The 14,448-nt window shown below is 57.7% G+C and overlaps 1 protein-coding gene across 2 annotated transcripts in view; it reads left to right on the forward strand.

The window, feature by feature from the left end:
* Positions 1-438: 438 nt before the first annotated feature.
* TEX264 (testis expressed 264, ER-phagy receptor) overlaps positions 439-14,448 on the forward strand; it is a 42,888-nt gene continuing 28,878 nt past the window's right edge. The window contains exons 1-4 of one of the 2 annotated variants that reach the window (XM_082321031.1): positions 439-479; positions 1,536-1,604; positions 2,792-3,075; positions 9,091-9,312. In XM_082321031.1, the coding sequence (XP_082177157.1) occupies positions 2,797-3,075; positions 9,091-9,312 (501 nt within the window). In that variant the 5' untranslated portion in view covers positions 439-479; positions 1,536-1,604; positions 2,792-2,796. Of the gene's footprint in view, positions 480-1,422; positions 1,437-1,535; positions 1,605-2,791; positions 3,076-9,090; positions 9,313-14,448 lie in introns of those variants that run through there. The other variant, XM_082321032.1, reaches the window with a different exon arrangement.

Consider the following 14,448-nt stretch of genomic DNA (forward strand, 5'->3'; position numbering starts at 1 on the left):
CAATGCAGGGCTCCCAGGCTGTGGGCCACAGGGCTGGAGGTGCCGTGTGGCAGGGAGGCCCTGGGAAGGGCCGGGAGGCAGCCGAGAGCCGCGTCGAGCCATGTCGGGCCCCGCCGGGCCCCGCCGCACCGCCCGGGAGGGACGCGGCCGCCGGACGCGCTGGGCGGGGCCGGGCCCTGCTGCCGCCCGCCCGCCAGGGGGCGCTCTCCTCGGCAGGGCACTCCCGCGTCCACGGCCCCGGCAGGGAGGCTCCGCCCCCGCCGGAAGCCACGCCCCTTCCCTGCCAGTGGCACGGCCCAGCGCCCCGCCCCGCCCCGCCCGCCGGCCCCGCCCCTCCGCCGCGGGCCGCGCGCGCGCCCCGTGCTTCCCCCCCGCGCGCAGCCGCCGCCTGCCGGAGCCGGGGCGGGCCCGGCGGGGGCGGGGCGGGGCGAGCGAGGCGCCGGGATCGCTCCGGCCCGGCCGTCACCGGCGAGCCCCGGGTGAGGAGAGGAGAGGAGGAGGGGGGCGCCGGGATCCCTCCGGCCGTCACCGGGGCGGGGGGGGGTCGCTGCGGGGGCGCGGCGGGGCCGGGCAGGCCAGCTCCGCTCCGGTCCTCTCCGGTCCCCACCCCCCGGGGCCGCGGCCTGCTGGGAGCCGGGGCGCGCCGGTCGGGCTCGCCGGCGGCGGTGGCGGCTCGCCGGGCCCCTCCCCGCTCCGGCGGCCGGGCCGGTGGCGGGGGCTGCAGCCTGGGCCGGTGCTGAGGGCGCTGCCTGCCGCCTGCCTGCCGCCAGGCAGGGCCGAGAGCGGACAGGCCGGCCGGCTGCCGCCCGCCGCCGGCACTTGTTGGGGCCGCTGGGGTCAAACCCTCCCCTCCGCCTGGGTGCGGGCACCGGGGGGGACACGGCCTCCGGGCCGGGTGAGCTCTGCTCCTGCTGCCCCGGAGGAGGGCAGGGGGGAACCTGACTGTGCCTGCCACCGGCAGGGAGCGAGCCACGGGAACTGGGAAGAATAGCCAAAAATACCCTCTTCTCCGCTGGGGCTGGCCGTCTTCAGGCCCGTGGGCTGGGCGTTGGGCTGGCGGCTCCCGGAGAATCACCAAACCTGTGGTTTATAAGTAATAAATCTGTGTCGGCTGTAGGGAGGAGGCAAGGTGCTGCTGGGAATCAGGGCGGGCGTACAGCTCTGGCCAAGCTGTAGGTCCGGGGGTGCTCTGCTCCGAGGTCAGCCGGGAGCAGCACCAGGTGCGGCTCGGGTGTCCTGGGGAAGCTGGCCCGGGGTGGGACACGCCAGCAGAGCTGTCTGCAGGACATCGTCCCCCTTCGCCATTGCTTTCCAATTTGCATGTTTCTAGGTCCCCGTGCATTCAGCCACAGAGTTCTGGGAAGAAATCTTGGCCTTTGGGGTCCTGCAGGAGAAGGTGCTCCTTGGTCACCCCTCCTCTGGAGAGCAGGTCCAAGGTGACCGGATGCCTCTTGGGTGCTCTGCCGTCACTCTGTTTTGCTTTTGGCCTCGTGAGTTAGGAGGGAAGCAATGATAATTATTTTTTCCTGCTGCAGCGCCGCGGATCCCCCACCCCTGGTGGATCAGATGTCGTGAACCGTTTCTGGGCTGAGCTGGTTTTTCAGGTGAGTAGGGCTATGGCGTGAGACAGTGCCCGGCCTGGTGCTGCCATGGCACCGAGAGCGCAACTGGCAGTGCTGGCTCTGCAGGGCTTGGTTTTGCTGCACCCCTGCTTGCCAGGGTCGGGCAGAGCAGAGCTGCTCACGGTTCCTACCAGGATGTGGCTTTTCTCTCACCGTGAAGCTGAGCAAGCAGCAGCTGCTGTGAACGACTTTTTTTGGACAAAGTGTGTTTATAACACAGAGGTGAAGGTGAATTGTTTACTTCAACCTTTGATTTCAAACCTAGCTCCGGTGAAAGTCCCAGGGGAGCATTGCAACCAGTCCTTGTGACCAGAGCTGTGTTTCAAGGGAGAATAAAACACAAACAACTCTCCTGCGATGGTTTGGATTGCAGCTCCCCAGAGTGGTTGCACTTAGTGGGTGAAAACTAGCAGGAGGCGCCTGCCAGGCTGCTGTGTCCTGCAGTCAGTGAGAGAGAAAAGATGGGAAACAAAACAGGAAGCCTTGCTTGGAGTTATAAAAACTCTTTTAGGTTAAAAAAAGCCATCTGAAAGGAATAGAGGTAATTAATTACACCTGAGTGTGTTGAGGATGCTTTTTCTGGCTAAGTCTTCAGCTTTCTCCGAGCTTCTCTGTGTGCTTGGATCCAGATGCAGGGCTCAGCTCTGAACCGGTGTGGTCGTTGTTTAGGTCATTAAAGACCTGGGCTTCTAGACTTTTTGACAAAGGGCCTGCCCTGGTCACAATGTTGGGTCTGGTATCTGTAAATGATAAATTATCTGATTATGGTCCTCTAATCCTAGTACTGTGCATCTGTTGGGTGGTGCGGGCTCCTAGGGTGGTTTTCGGTCTCTTCTGGATGCAAGGCTGGACATGAGGGGTGTGGCTGGCTCTGCGGAGATGAGGACAGTGCCTCCCTGTCCCCCCTTCATAACCACCTCATTCCCAAGAGGTGCTGAAGCAGTATAATTTGTACCTGGTGACCAATTGGGAAAGGCTGATGCAACATGGGACTAATATACAGGAGGTTTCGGGGGGGGGTTTCCACTGTCTTTAAGCTTCACACATAACAGGAATTGGAAGTGGGTGTGTTTTGCTGCAAATAAATAGCTTTAGAGAGCGATTGCTTGCCTGAGTGCTAGCTTAATTCCCCTCCTTTTTCTTCTGTCCTCTTACCGCTCGTATATCAGGAAGCATGGAGCACCACGCGTCCATCATGTCTGACTGGGTGCTCCTCGGGCTGATTGCGGCGCTGGTCATGCTGCTGCTACTGACCGTCTTCGGTTTCGCTGTCTACTCGGGGCTCTTCACGGAGGTGGTTGTGAGTGCTGGCTCCCCGCCTGTCAGCAACATCACGCTGGCCTACAAGTTCAGGGTGGGCCCATATGGTGAATCTGGGCAGCTCTTCACAGACGGCTGCAGCATTTCTTCGAAGCTCTGCTCCATTGGTGTCTACTACGACAACCCTCACACGGTAAGGTGTGCCTGGTGGGGCTGGCAAGCTCTTGTGGTCAGCACCCGGGTTCCTGGCTCGGGGTGCTCCCTGACTGTATGTCAGCCACTTGCAGCTCATCCTCTGCAGATGAGCACTGGGCTTCACGAGGTCTCCCAAATATGCAGAGGATGCTCTGTGGGGAAAGGCACCTGAAAGCAGATGGTTTCTTGGATAACCCTAACTGGAAGGCGCTGGGCAAGCAAAGCTTGCTGTCTTCTGATAGCTCCTGCTGAACAAGTTATCAGCAGAGTAACAGATCTGGTTATGGAGCAGAGGCCAATGTCCATGACCCCAAGGTGAGGCATTCCTCGGCAGATCCCCTGGCTGCAGGAAGTGCAGCCGAGGTTCCTTCTAGACTTGCAGCTCTGTGGTTGAAAGCAGATGGTCTCTTCAGCTTGCTGTGTCCTCATCCATACTCCTTCTCTTGTTTCTAGTGCTCTCATGTATTTCTGAGCTTCCCTGTAGTCCTTTCATCCCCTGAGAGTTCTTACTGAAACCTCAGGTGGTGCATGCTGAGGGCTCCTGTCTGATGAAAGTTACTCCATGATGTTCTTCAGGCTGAGAGGTGAGCAGAAAGTGCACTGCCTGATGGCTGCCAGCCAGAGGCCAGAGCTAAGTACTCTGGTGGGTACGGTCCAGGACAAGGAGCAAAGAAAAAAGTGCATCGGAACTTGCTGGGGGTTGAGGAGCCTGGCTGCTGATGCTCGCTGGCACTGGGGTCTCCAGATAACGGCATGTGGGCACTTGTCCGTGGCAGACAGCCTGGCTCCCCAGTAATTCTGCAGTAGCTAGTGTGACTGTGGAGGAATGCTGTTGGGGGAAGGGATGGCAGGGTGGCCAGCAGCCCTGTGCATGTGCTTGGGCACGTGTGCTGGGGGCTGGCGCGGGGCACAGTGCTTGGGCTGATACTTCTTGCCCAGTGCTTCTGCCCTGGGGGTGACTGGCCCTGCTTTAGGAACCCTCGTGGGCCACATAGTACCTGCCCCTGTTTCATTGCTTGCAAGATGGTGCTCCCAAGGGTTGGACCTGCTTAGAGGGAACTTGTCCATGAAAATGTAGTGCTGAGTGGCTTCTTGGAGCACTGTGTCGGGAAGAGGTGAGAAAACACTGAGCTGACTGTGCTCAGTGCAGGCTGGTGCGCTCAACCACCTTGTGTCTTTGTGTCCTGTGATGAGCTGACTTACCTTTACCTTCCAGTTTTTGTTTCTGGATCACAGGAGGCAGAGAAGAGACACCCTGCAGTGCCTCTTCCTGGCCTGGAAAGGGGGGTGGCAAAGAGGACTTCCCCCCAGGATGAGCCAGGCAGAGGCAGGGTTTGACTAGACATGCTTGGACACTTTTGTCTGCAAGAAGTGTCGTGTTTGGAGCGGGTGAGGGATGGGAGCCATGGGGAGTGCCTGGTGTGCTAGGGCCCATGTGGTCAGAGCGGCCAATTCCCCCGCCACTAATTTGTGTCCTTGTGTCGAGGTCCTCTTCTGGAGCTGAGAACCCCGGTGCTGCTGCTCCTTCCCCCGGCGTCTCTGGGGGCGGGGTGGTTGATGCTGTTGGAAGGGCTCAGTGTCTGTGCTTGGTGCTGCCCTGCTCCAGGGATGTGATGTGGACATGCCTGTGGTTGCCCTGCAGACCTTTTCTGCTTGGGTGCCGTGCCTTGCCTCTCTGTTTGCCAAAGCATGGGCTAGTGAAAGTTTGTACTGCTGTGGCCCACAAGTACTGATAAAGGTATTTGTGGTGACTCCTGCCGTGGCTGGCACGGGGGAATGCTTTCCCTGGCAGCACCAGGTGACGCCGGAAAGGAGCGGCTCCTACATGACCCTGGGAAGTTGGGCTGTCCATGCAGGGTGAAGCTGCCTCGTCTTTCTGGTCCTGTTGCTTTTCTCCTCTTCCTGCAGCTGCTGCATCTCTGCCCTCACCCTGTGGTGAGAGCAGGCAGTGGGGCTGCAGACCTTGTCTCTGGGTCTCCAGTGGTCATCCAGGGTTTTGGAAGCCAGCTGTTTCTCCTTTCCTGGTCGGGTCTCTTGGGAGGAAAAGATCTTCTCTGCCAGCATGGCTGAATGATATCTGGTGGCCAAGGAGGCTCGTCTTGGTGTCAGTGACTGGGGGAGGTTTCTCTGGATTCAGGGCTCAGCAGATGGAGGCAGCTCTTGGCCTGCTGTGGTCAAGGCTCACCGGGACGTCTGCCTGGTGGCCCAGCTGATGCCCAGTGTGAACTGGAGCATGCTGCTGGATCTGGAGGCCCTCTTTTGCCTCCCTGCTGAGTGGTCTGTACTTGCTTGCCTACAGGCTGGCCGCTGATCCAGCGTGGGGTGCGAGTGCCTTCAGCTGGTGTGCGAGGGGAGCTCCTTGCACGGGGCAGGATAGCGTGCGGAGCTACAATCCATGGATTATAGTGAGTTTGTGTGGGTCTTGATGTTTTGGAGGGTGCATGTCCCCAAGTCTGTGGGTCAGGCTGGAAGATCCTGGTTGTGATGCTGGGCAGGGGAATTCCCTCCCTCTTGGAGCCTCCTGGACAGGTGGTGTTCAGGATGGGCCTAGCAAAGGCTCTGGGTGCCGCATGTGTGCGGAGCGAGCCTGGAGGGTGCTGGAAGCTCGCAGGGACCAACAAAGCCTATAATGTGCCTCTGCGGCCAGGCATCCCAAGCTGTGGAGCTGTGTGGTTAGCTCTTGTGACAGAAGCCTTACCTGCCCTCAAAGGCTTGGCAGGCAGCCCTGCAAACCTTGCCTTTCTCTGGAAGGGCTGCCTTTGCTCATGACATTGGGCAGGTGACATTAGCCTGAGCCTCCTGCCTCCATAGGTGCTGTGGTGGCTGGGGCATAGTGGGGCTGTGCAGGACATAGCTGTGGTGTCTGGGGCTCTGCATGGCAGCAGGAGCCTCCTCTTGCCTGACACCTGTGAGCACACCATCAGACCTGGGTCTGCTGGAGCAGCCAGGGTGCTGGTGGGACCTTCTGTGGGCTGATCTGTGGCTCCTGAATTGGTTCCCGCAGAGATCCATGTCTCACCGATGGGCAGGCCAGACCAGGCAGGGTGCTGGGAGTGAGGATGTCCTTGGGCAGGGTGGGCAGAGGGGTGCCTTGCCTCTGGGCAGGTGAAGAAGGAGCCAGTTTTGGGTGGATAGCTTGGTTGGGGGCTGCAATGCTTGTGCCTGGTGTCCCGTGGGGTGACCCTGTGTGTTTGTACCCGCTGTAGCCATGATGGCATGGGAGATGGTGTGCGCTGCTGGCTCCTTGTTCCTGGAGGTCCAGTGGGGTGGGATTGGTCACTCAGGCTGCCTTTCCCCTGGGAGGAAGAGATGACCTGCTCCTCTTCCTCCTCGTTGCTTTCCTGACCTCGGTGAAGCACCCTCTGGCAGAGGCTGGTCTGCCCGGATCTGTCCACCCACTACGGATGTTGACTTGTTACCAAAAATAGACCTTTTGTCATCAGGCAGCAGAATGTGCTCGCTGCCCGCTGTGTCCCACGGTGTCCCTGGCTGACTGCTGGCAGGCTCTGGCCAGACAGCTGCATTGAGCCTGATTCTCGGCCACCTGGGGGGTTTGGTGCCCCGGTGCTGTGGCAAGATGGGGCTGATGACTGGCAGGTGCCAGTGCGGCATTTGCTATGCTGGCGGACTCGCGGCCAAAGGAGGCTCTGGCTAGGAGAAAGGACGAGGATGCCAGAGCTGGAGACCAGTGGCTGTGTGCCGGCTCTCGGCTGGGAGTGGGGCTGGGGGTAGCCCCATGGCCTGAAGCATGTGGGCTGCCTTGGGGTCATGCCGGGCCTCAGGGTGGGGGGGGCTCCCTGCTAGCTCCTGGCTCTCTGGCATTCACGCAAGGATGCTCGCCGAGCACTGCCAAGCCCCTGCCAGCAATGTTTTATGTGTTTTAATGGACAAGATTAATATTAATTTGCACTTTTTTTCTTTTTCCTTTTTATTTAATATTTAGCAACCCAGAGGACTTCCCCCTCCTTCTCCCACCTCTGGCAGGAACAAAAATAACTCCTCAGCAAGGACGGGATGTGGCTGGTGGGTTTGTGCTCAGCTCCAGCCAGGCGCTTCTGCTCACGTTTAGCTGTAGGCACATGCTAGGGCCTTTTGCCTGCAGTCCACATGTTTGCGTGCTCAACGACCAGCCTGTGCCCAAGCATTGGATGGATGAAAACGCTCTCTGAATGCAGGAATGGGTTTTGCTCCCATTGGCAAAGCTGCTGAATAGGTTAACTAATAATTTCCAAAACTTCTCTATTGGGATGCTTGGGGGAGCAGAGGCTTTGATCAGCACCTGTCCATCCCAAAAGGACAAATTAGTTAGGGGAAGGCTGGTTTTAACTGGAGTATTTCTTTCCTTCCCTTGAGAGGGACTTTGCCAGGCAGGGGAGGAGGCAAATCTGCCTTGCTGCTGCCCTTGAGAAGGTGCCTGCAGGGCTGCACGCTATGAAAAAGAAAGTTAAAAGGAGAAGGGAGGAAGCAAATGTGCCTGGCCTGAGTGGTGCTGCTGGCTCCCGCAGCTTGGGTCCCTCCATCGGTTGCTCTGGGGCCGGGGGTGAACTGTCTTTGCTCAGGACATAAATGGAGTTTGCATATTTAAAGGAATTTTATCTAGATTTCCCTTATCTCCTTGTTTCATCTGGGCCTTTTCCCATGGATGCCTTTTACTGCTGCCTCTTGCTGTCTTTGGGGTGCATCTGCTTCTCCTTCCCTGCCCCAAGCAGCGATGCTCGGCACAGCCCTGTCTGCAGCTCCCTCTTGCAGCACAGGAGGGCAAGAGCGAGCCGTCAGGCACGCCAGTCCCCAGCCTGATGCCTGCTGCTGCTTCTGACAGTCTTTTTTCTTCCTTCCTATTTACGTCTGCTTGTGTTTCCCCTCCGGGATGGTCCTGCCGTGCAACATTAAAGGGTGTTTAAGGGAAAAGGAGAGCAAGGAGTGCGGTGGGGGACAGTTATGCTGCAGGAGGAGACGTTGCTGAGCTTCAGCACAGGCAAAGTTAGGGATGAGATTGGGGAGCGCAGAGCGGAGATGCCCTTGGGGGACACATGGGGATGGGAAGCGGTAGCACGCTGGCCTTGTGTGCACCCTCTCTCTGCCTCCCACCATCCCCGTGGGAGCTTTGTGATGCCAATGCCTGCAGGGTGTCTGTCTGTCTTGCTGCCACTGTTGGGCATCCTGGCATCCGTGGACTGTCACTGTGCCAGGAGCAGAGCCTTGAGCATACCCCTTGCTGGGCTGGGAACCCTGCAGCCTCCTGTCTTAACGGGAGGCATCGCCAAATCTGGAAAGAGAGCATGTTTTATGTTTTGCATGTTGTTGGGGTCCAGGATGGAAGGGGATGTGTTTCTCTTCATGTTGCTACAAACAGTTTGGTGACTGCATGCAAATCTTACATGCCTCAGTTTCCCCACCCCTAAAACGGCGCCAGACTGAGTGTGCCCACCTAGGTGGGACCCAGCAACCTCTGGATTTCTCTCTGGCTTAGTGCCAGCGGCCCATGCTGGTGGGTTGCGTGTCCGGGAGGCTGCTGGGGCCGGCACTCCTGCAGGGTGACCTCCTTGGGGTGGGATAGAGGCAAGCTGGGCAGGTTGTGGTCGCATCTTTTTTTAGCCCCCGCCTGGAGTGACCAGGGGTGTCCTGCAGATGGGGATGGTGGTGAGCATGTCTCAACAGTCAGGTCTCTGATGGGGATGGCCAGGAGAGGCACTTTCTGCAGTGGCTGTCAGCCGGGACGGGTTTGGGTCAGCAGCCTGGTGGGGTTTGGTTCTTCTCTGCTGCAAGTCCCTCTGCCCTCCAAGGAGGGGAGCAGTGCCTTCCCCACTGGGCTGTGAGCTGGGAGGAGCAATTTGGGCTGGGATCAGTCTTGGTTAGGAGCAGGCAACTGGTTTGATGTGCCCGGTCATGCTGGGCCATTGCATTTACCCTGGTTCATGGTGGTCTCCTGCCTCCATGCTCAGCAGGTTGAGGTTTTGGCCGCTCTTAATCCTCTCTCTTCTTCTGATGCCATCTGTCTGTTCCCCTCAATCAGGTGCCTCCAGAGAAGTGCCGCTTCGCCATAGGCCGAATCCTGAGTGAGGGAGATGCAAAGCCATCAGAAGAGCAGATCAAGCGGTTTCAGAAGTATGGCTTCAAGATTTTCTCCTTCCCTGCTCCCAGCCATGTGGTCATGGCGACCTTCCCGTTCACTACGCCGTTGTCCATCCATCTAGCAGTCAACCGTGTCCACCCAGCCCTGGACATCTACATCAAGGTAAGCAAGTGTGGCATGAAGAGGGTCGCACGTGTTCGGTGGGCTGTCAGAGGCTTCTCTTGCTGACAGCTGATGGGGCTGCTCTGACGTGTCATCTCTTGATGTCTTCCCTTGGGTCCTACCATCAAGATCTCCTCTTTTTGCATTCTGGCTGGTAGTTCCCCAACAGGGATGTCCTCCCATTCGCTCTGTAGGCACAGGGGTGGTTTTTCTGCTGTTTTGTGTTTACGAGAAGCAAGTTCTCATCTGATGATTTGCTGCTCTTCTCCTTAACGCAGAGATAAAAGCTGCTTTTCCCCTTGAGTGTCTTGCTTGTTGTTAGGATCTGGCAGGTATGTGGCCCTTCAGTGTAACGCATCGTGCCCTGAAACTTGTTTCAAGTGCCAGCTTCATTGATGGGGCAGCTGTCTTCTGCAGGGGCGGGAGGAGAATTTAGAAACTTTCTGGGCTGTGCGTTTATGAAGACTTGGTTTCAAGCAATGCATTGAAATTTGTGGCCCTTGACCCTGACTGGGCAGCCAGCTGCTGTGGGCTGTGTTTGCCCTTGCCCCTTAGCGGAGCAGGTGGCCATCCCCTGCTGCATCTGGTCTTCTTGAAACCAGCTCTGCTGCCTTGCTCTGGCTGCCAGACCAGCTGCAGCAAGGGTGTTCCCAAGCAGCACCACATCTGACACAGACACCTCCAGATCCAGGCTTTGTAGAGAGCGAGGATGGTCCTGGCCAGCTGGATGATGGAGGGAAGGGACTGTCCTTCCTGGTGGGGGAGGATGCTGGGGAGGGGCCGGCGCTCAGCCCCTGGCTTATCTGACTGTCGAGTTCTGACGCTTTCGTTTGTTCGTGTTGAAACGCACTATTTATAAACTTGCTTTTCCTGGCAAAACTCCCAGCCCTGTGGGGGAACCGTGCGAATCCCTCCAGCCTGCGCTGTGCCGCAGGATGGCTGCCCGGGTGCCAACCCCAGAACTTCAGACGGGGGCTCTTTGCCAACCTTCTTGTCTGCCCCGGCCTGAGGGAGCTGCCTGCTGGTATCGGCAGAAGATACGTTGATGGTGGCAGTGGGTGAGACTGCCGCTGCTCGTGCCCTCTCACCATGCTGGAGAGCTAGTGGAGAGCAGAACCAGTTCCCCGTTCTCCTCTTCTCGGTCCATCCTTTCTCTGTCTCTTCCTGGAGCTCTGCTGGCTGTTTTGGTGCGGGGGGTATCGGGCACTGCTGCCAGCCCTGCGGTGGACACGTGGGCATGCATGGAGGGGGCTGGCGCGGGTGGGAGCATCAGGTTGGCTGCGGGAGTGCTCGGCGACGCGGGGCTGACGCTGCCTCACTTGGGGAAAGGTCCCGGCGAGCGCATCTGTCGCATGAGAGATGGAGTTGTTAGAGCTAAAAAGGGAACCACGGGTTGTTCTGGGAGCACCTGGCAGCATTTAATGGGAGCGGCTGATTTCGAATTAAAATAAATAACTGAAATCATACAGAAACGCAGCACCCAGGGCGGTGTGCAGAGGGAGGGGGCACATTTTGATCTCTGCCCCAGTCCCAACAGCACGTGTGTCAGGGTGCATGCCTGTGTCCATCCCCAAGTCCTGCAGCAGAGCACGGCCCCCCTACCCACATTAGACTGACTGTGGGGATGCAGGCAGGGAGACGATGGGGTCACCTTGCCAGCGTGGGGCAGAGGGGAGTGGGTGCTGCCGGTCCCTGCACGCTGCACCGTGGGGATGCCCTGGCTTCCTCTGACGTGGCGTGGAGGACTTTGGAGGCTGTTTGCAGCCACGCCAGCAGCATCCCTGCCACTTCTCCTGCATCCGTGCTGCTTTTCCTGAGGGCTGAACCACCTGTGCCCCTGGGGCTCTGCTGGCACTTCCCAGGGCAGAGGGAGGGGGGAAACTTTTTCATGGAAACAGGTGACCTGTGCCCGCTCGGTGGTGGGAATGGGGGTTGCCATGGAAGCAGCTTCTCCAAATAGCATCCTTCATCCCACCCCCGGCGCCCGGCTCCCTTAAGCAACCCGAGACAGCAGCGAGACAGAGATTTGCTTTATTTATTTATTTCACGCTGTGCCTGCTTTAAGAAGGGCACTGCTAATGAGAGCTGAGGGTCAGGCCTGCTGAGCGCGCAGGTCCCTCCACTGCCCTCCCATCCTGGCAGCAGCGGGGAGAAAGGGGGTGGGATGGCAAAAGCCAGGAGGCATGAAAGGGTGCTCAGCAGCAAAGATGAAACGCCAGCTCCCATGGAGAGAGAGAATTAGCTGAAGTGGAGGGAGGATGGCATGGCCGCCTAGTCATAGGAAGGAGTTATAGGAGAGCAGGGGATGGAGAGGGAGGTGGAGGAGGCATGGAGAGGGGTGGAAGGTGGGGAGGGAGGGTGGAGAAAGCTTGGGAGATGCTGAAAAGTGAGAGAGGAGAAGGGGACTGGAGGGGATGTATGGCGTGAAGGAGCTGAGGGTTTGAGGACCAGCTGAGGGTTTGAGGACCAGCTGAGGGTTTGAGGACCAGCTGAGGGAGCAGGCCTGCAAGAGGTGGTGGGGAAGTCTGGGGCAAAGCTGGGGAAGTCTGGAGGAAGCCCCACTGTGGGTGGCCCTCCAGTGCCCTTCCTGCAGCATTCCCTGAGGTTAACTGTTGGGGATGTTGAGCCCCGAGGCCGAAGGCTGGTGGACATGGAGGGGGAGCGTGGCTCCCTCTGGACTCACTGATGCTGCGCTGGTTACCGGGGATGCCCGTGGCTTGGGTTTCCCGAGCAGTGTGGGTGCAGTGGTGCTGGCTTTCAGCAGCCTGGGCTTCGTGTGTCCCAGCCTGCTGCTGCTTTGGAGGGACAGGGAAGATTATAAATTTTATTTTTAGCAATAATTAAAAAAATAAATAGTATGGCGGAGCCTTCTTTTGTTAGGGAAGGAAGGGAGATGGGTTGGCACGGAGCAGGAGGTGCCGTGGTCAGGCTGCCCTTGCAGCATGCCTCCTCGCCCCCGTGGCTCTCATGGGGCTCAGGAGCTGGCATTTCCGTGACACTTCGGGTACAGCGATGGCCTTCGGGATCTGTGGGGAAATGGCTGCAGCTGTCCCTGGCAGGTAAGTGGACGTCCTTCCCCTGGGATGGCAGGCTGGCAGCAGCAGCAACTTGCTGGCTAGAATCAGCTTTGGAGAAGTCCAGGAGAGCCTGCTGGTTCGTTGCTCCAAGCGCAGGTTATTTAAGGCATAGGCTGGGGTTATTTAGCGTCCCTCAAAAGCATTTCGTCCCTAATAGCTCCTGCCGATGGGGCATACCTGCCTGGCAGCAGGGACAGGCACTTTCCCGGGGCATACACTCCTGCTTCATGGCACAGCTGCTAGTCAGACCCAGCAGTCCCAAATTCTGGGTGCAAAGGAGAGCTCCTGCAAAGCTCTTCCCTGGTGGGGACCCTTTCTGACAGCTCTGGGAGTGGGTTATTCCCCTGTAACCTCCTGCCATTTCAAGGAGTGTTTATTCTGGCTTGGGTGTAACTAGCTCTCCACAGTGGGCTGCGTGTGCCTGCATCTCTGCGTCCGCGCTGACATCTAGTGGGCACTGCCAGGTGGGTGGGCTTGGATCTCCCAACCCCTGGGCTCCTCTGGCAGCTGGAGAGGTGGCTAATCGCATCTGAGGCGGAGCTGGCAGGTGTCTCCCACTGCAGCCCTAGAAAAGACTGGCTCAACTTGGCCTCCTTCCATGATGTTTTGGGTCAGTTTGGTGCTCTTTCCAGCCGAGGAGTATGTGCAAGTGGAGGGATGAAGGAGGAGAGCGATGCCAGCATCATCATGGCTGCCTTGCACCCTGCTCTGAACCAGAGCGCGAGCTGGCTGGCTCCAAAGTCTGACTCTGCCTAACTTGGAAAACTGGGGTTTAATCTCTTTAGCTGGTCCTGAAAAGGCATCCTCCAACTTTCAGCAAAAAGACCAGCTCTTTCCCTTCCCCTGGGGTCTGTACTAGGACGTTCCCCACCTCCATGGGCTTGTGAATCACTGCTTTACAGAGCACATCTCGAGCAGCGCTGGCTGTCATGGGCTCCGTGATGCCAGGAAGGATTTGGGAGGCTATCAGTTTGGCTCCTGCCTGGCACGGGCTGCCACGCTGCTCCGCACCTCTGCCCTCTGTCTATGGGGAGCCAAGGCAGGGTGCTCCATAAGGTGCTAGAAAGACATGGCTTGTTCCTGTTTGCAGCCAGGGTTATTCCTTTGGCCACTAGCTTGAAGCAAGCTTTGCTCCCCTTGTCAGCCATGGCAGTTTAGGATGCAGTCACCTCTTGCCTCTCTCTTTGATAAGCTAAATATACAGAGCTTGTCAAGTCTTCCACTGGCATATTATCCATATTCTCCAATCTTAATTCCTGGGTCCTTTTTTGGACCTTTTTATGGACCTGTTTTCAGCTTAGAAAGTTCTCTGACTTGTCAGTAGCACAAATGGATGCTTTATTTCAGCAATGGTCTTATTGCCGGGGAGCACAGATCTCTGGTGGAGATCTTGTCCCCTGCCATGGACCTCCCCCATCATGGGTTTGTTCTGAGCCAGCTAAGTGACTTCAAACATGTGCTACTGTCCTTCGATGGAGTTGTAGTTTCTTGATTAAAAATGGGAAATGGTACCAAGTCCTATGTCTTCTCCGAGTTCGAATGAATGGCGCGGGTGCTGGTTTGTTTATCAGTCAAGCCCACAATCCCCACAAAAGTAAATCACATTTGCCAACAGGATCTGACAGCTGTAAGCGTGTATTGGTTGGCATTAATTATGCTTGTCTCCTTTGCTTCCTGGTGATCTGGTCTGGTTGCAGCCATCCGTTTATTTAGCCTTGGCTAAGTCTTTGCCTGACCAGCCTGCGCTTGCCTGAGTCAGCTCTTTACCCATTTCCATATTGGCAGGTACAGGCTGCTGTCTCTCCTGGGACTTTCTAGCATCTCCAGCTGGCCAGAGATCCCCCTTTGACATGCGGACAGCTTGTCAGCCGGGACTTCAGCATGTTTTAAATGTATGTTATCTGGACCTGTGAGCCGTGCGTTATATCTTCCCATGGAAGAACAAACATTTAACCTGTATCCTCTGCCCGTGTTGCCTGGCTTTGTTCTGAATCCGTTGCAGGAATATTCACTGAACACTCCTCCATTCTCGGTGGCACCACTGAGGTTTCCCCTGGCT

The sequence above is a fragment of the Platalea leucorodia genome (assembly GCF_965183815.1).
Source record: "Platalea leucorodia genome assembly, chromosome: 9".
NCBI lineage: Eukaryota > Metazoa > Chordata > Aves > Pelecaniformes > Threskiornithidae > Platalea > Platalea leucorodia.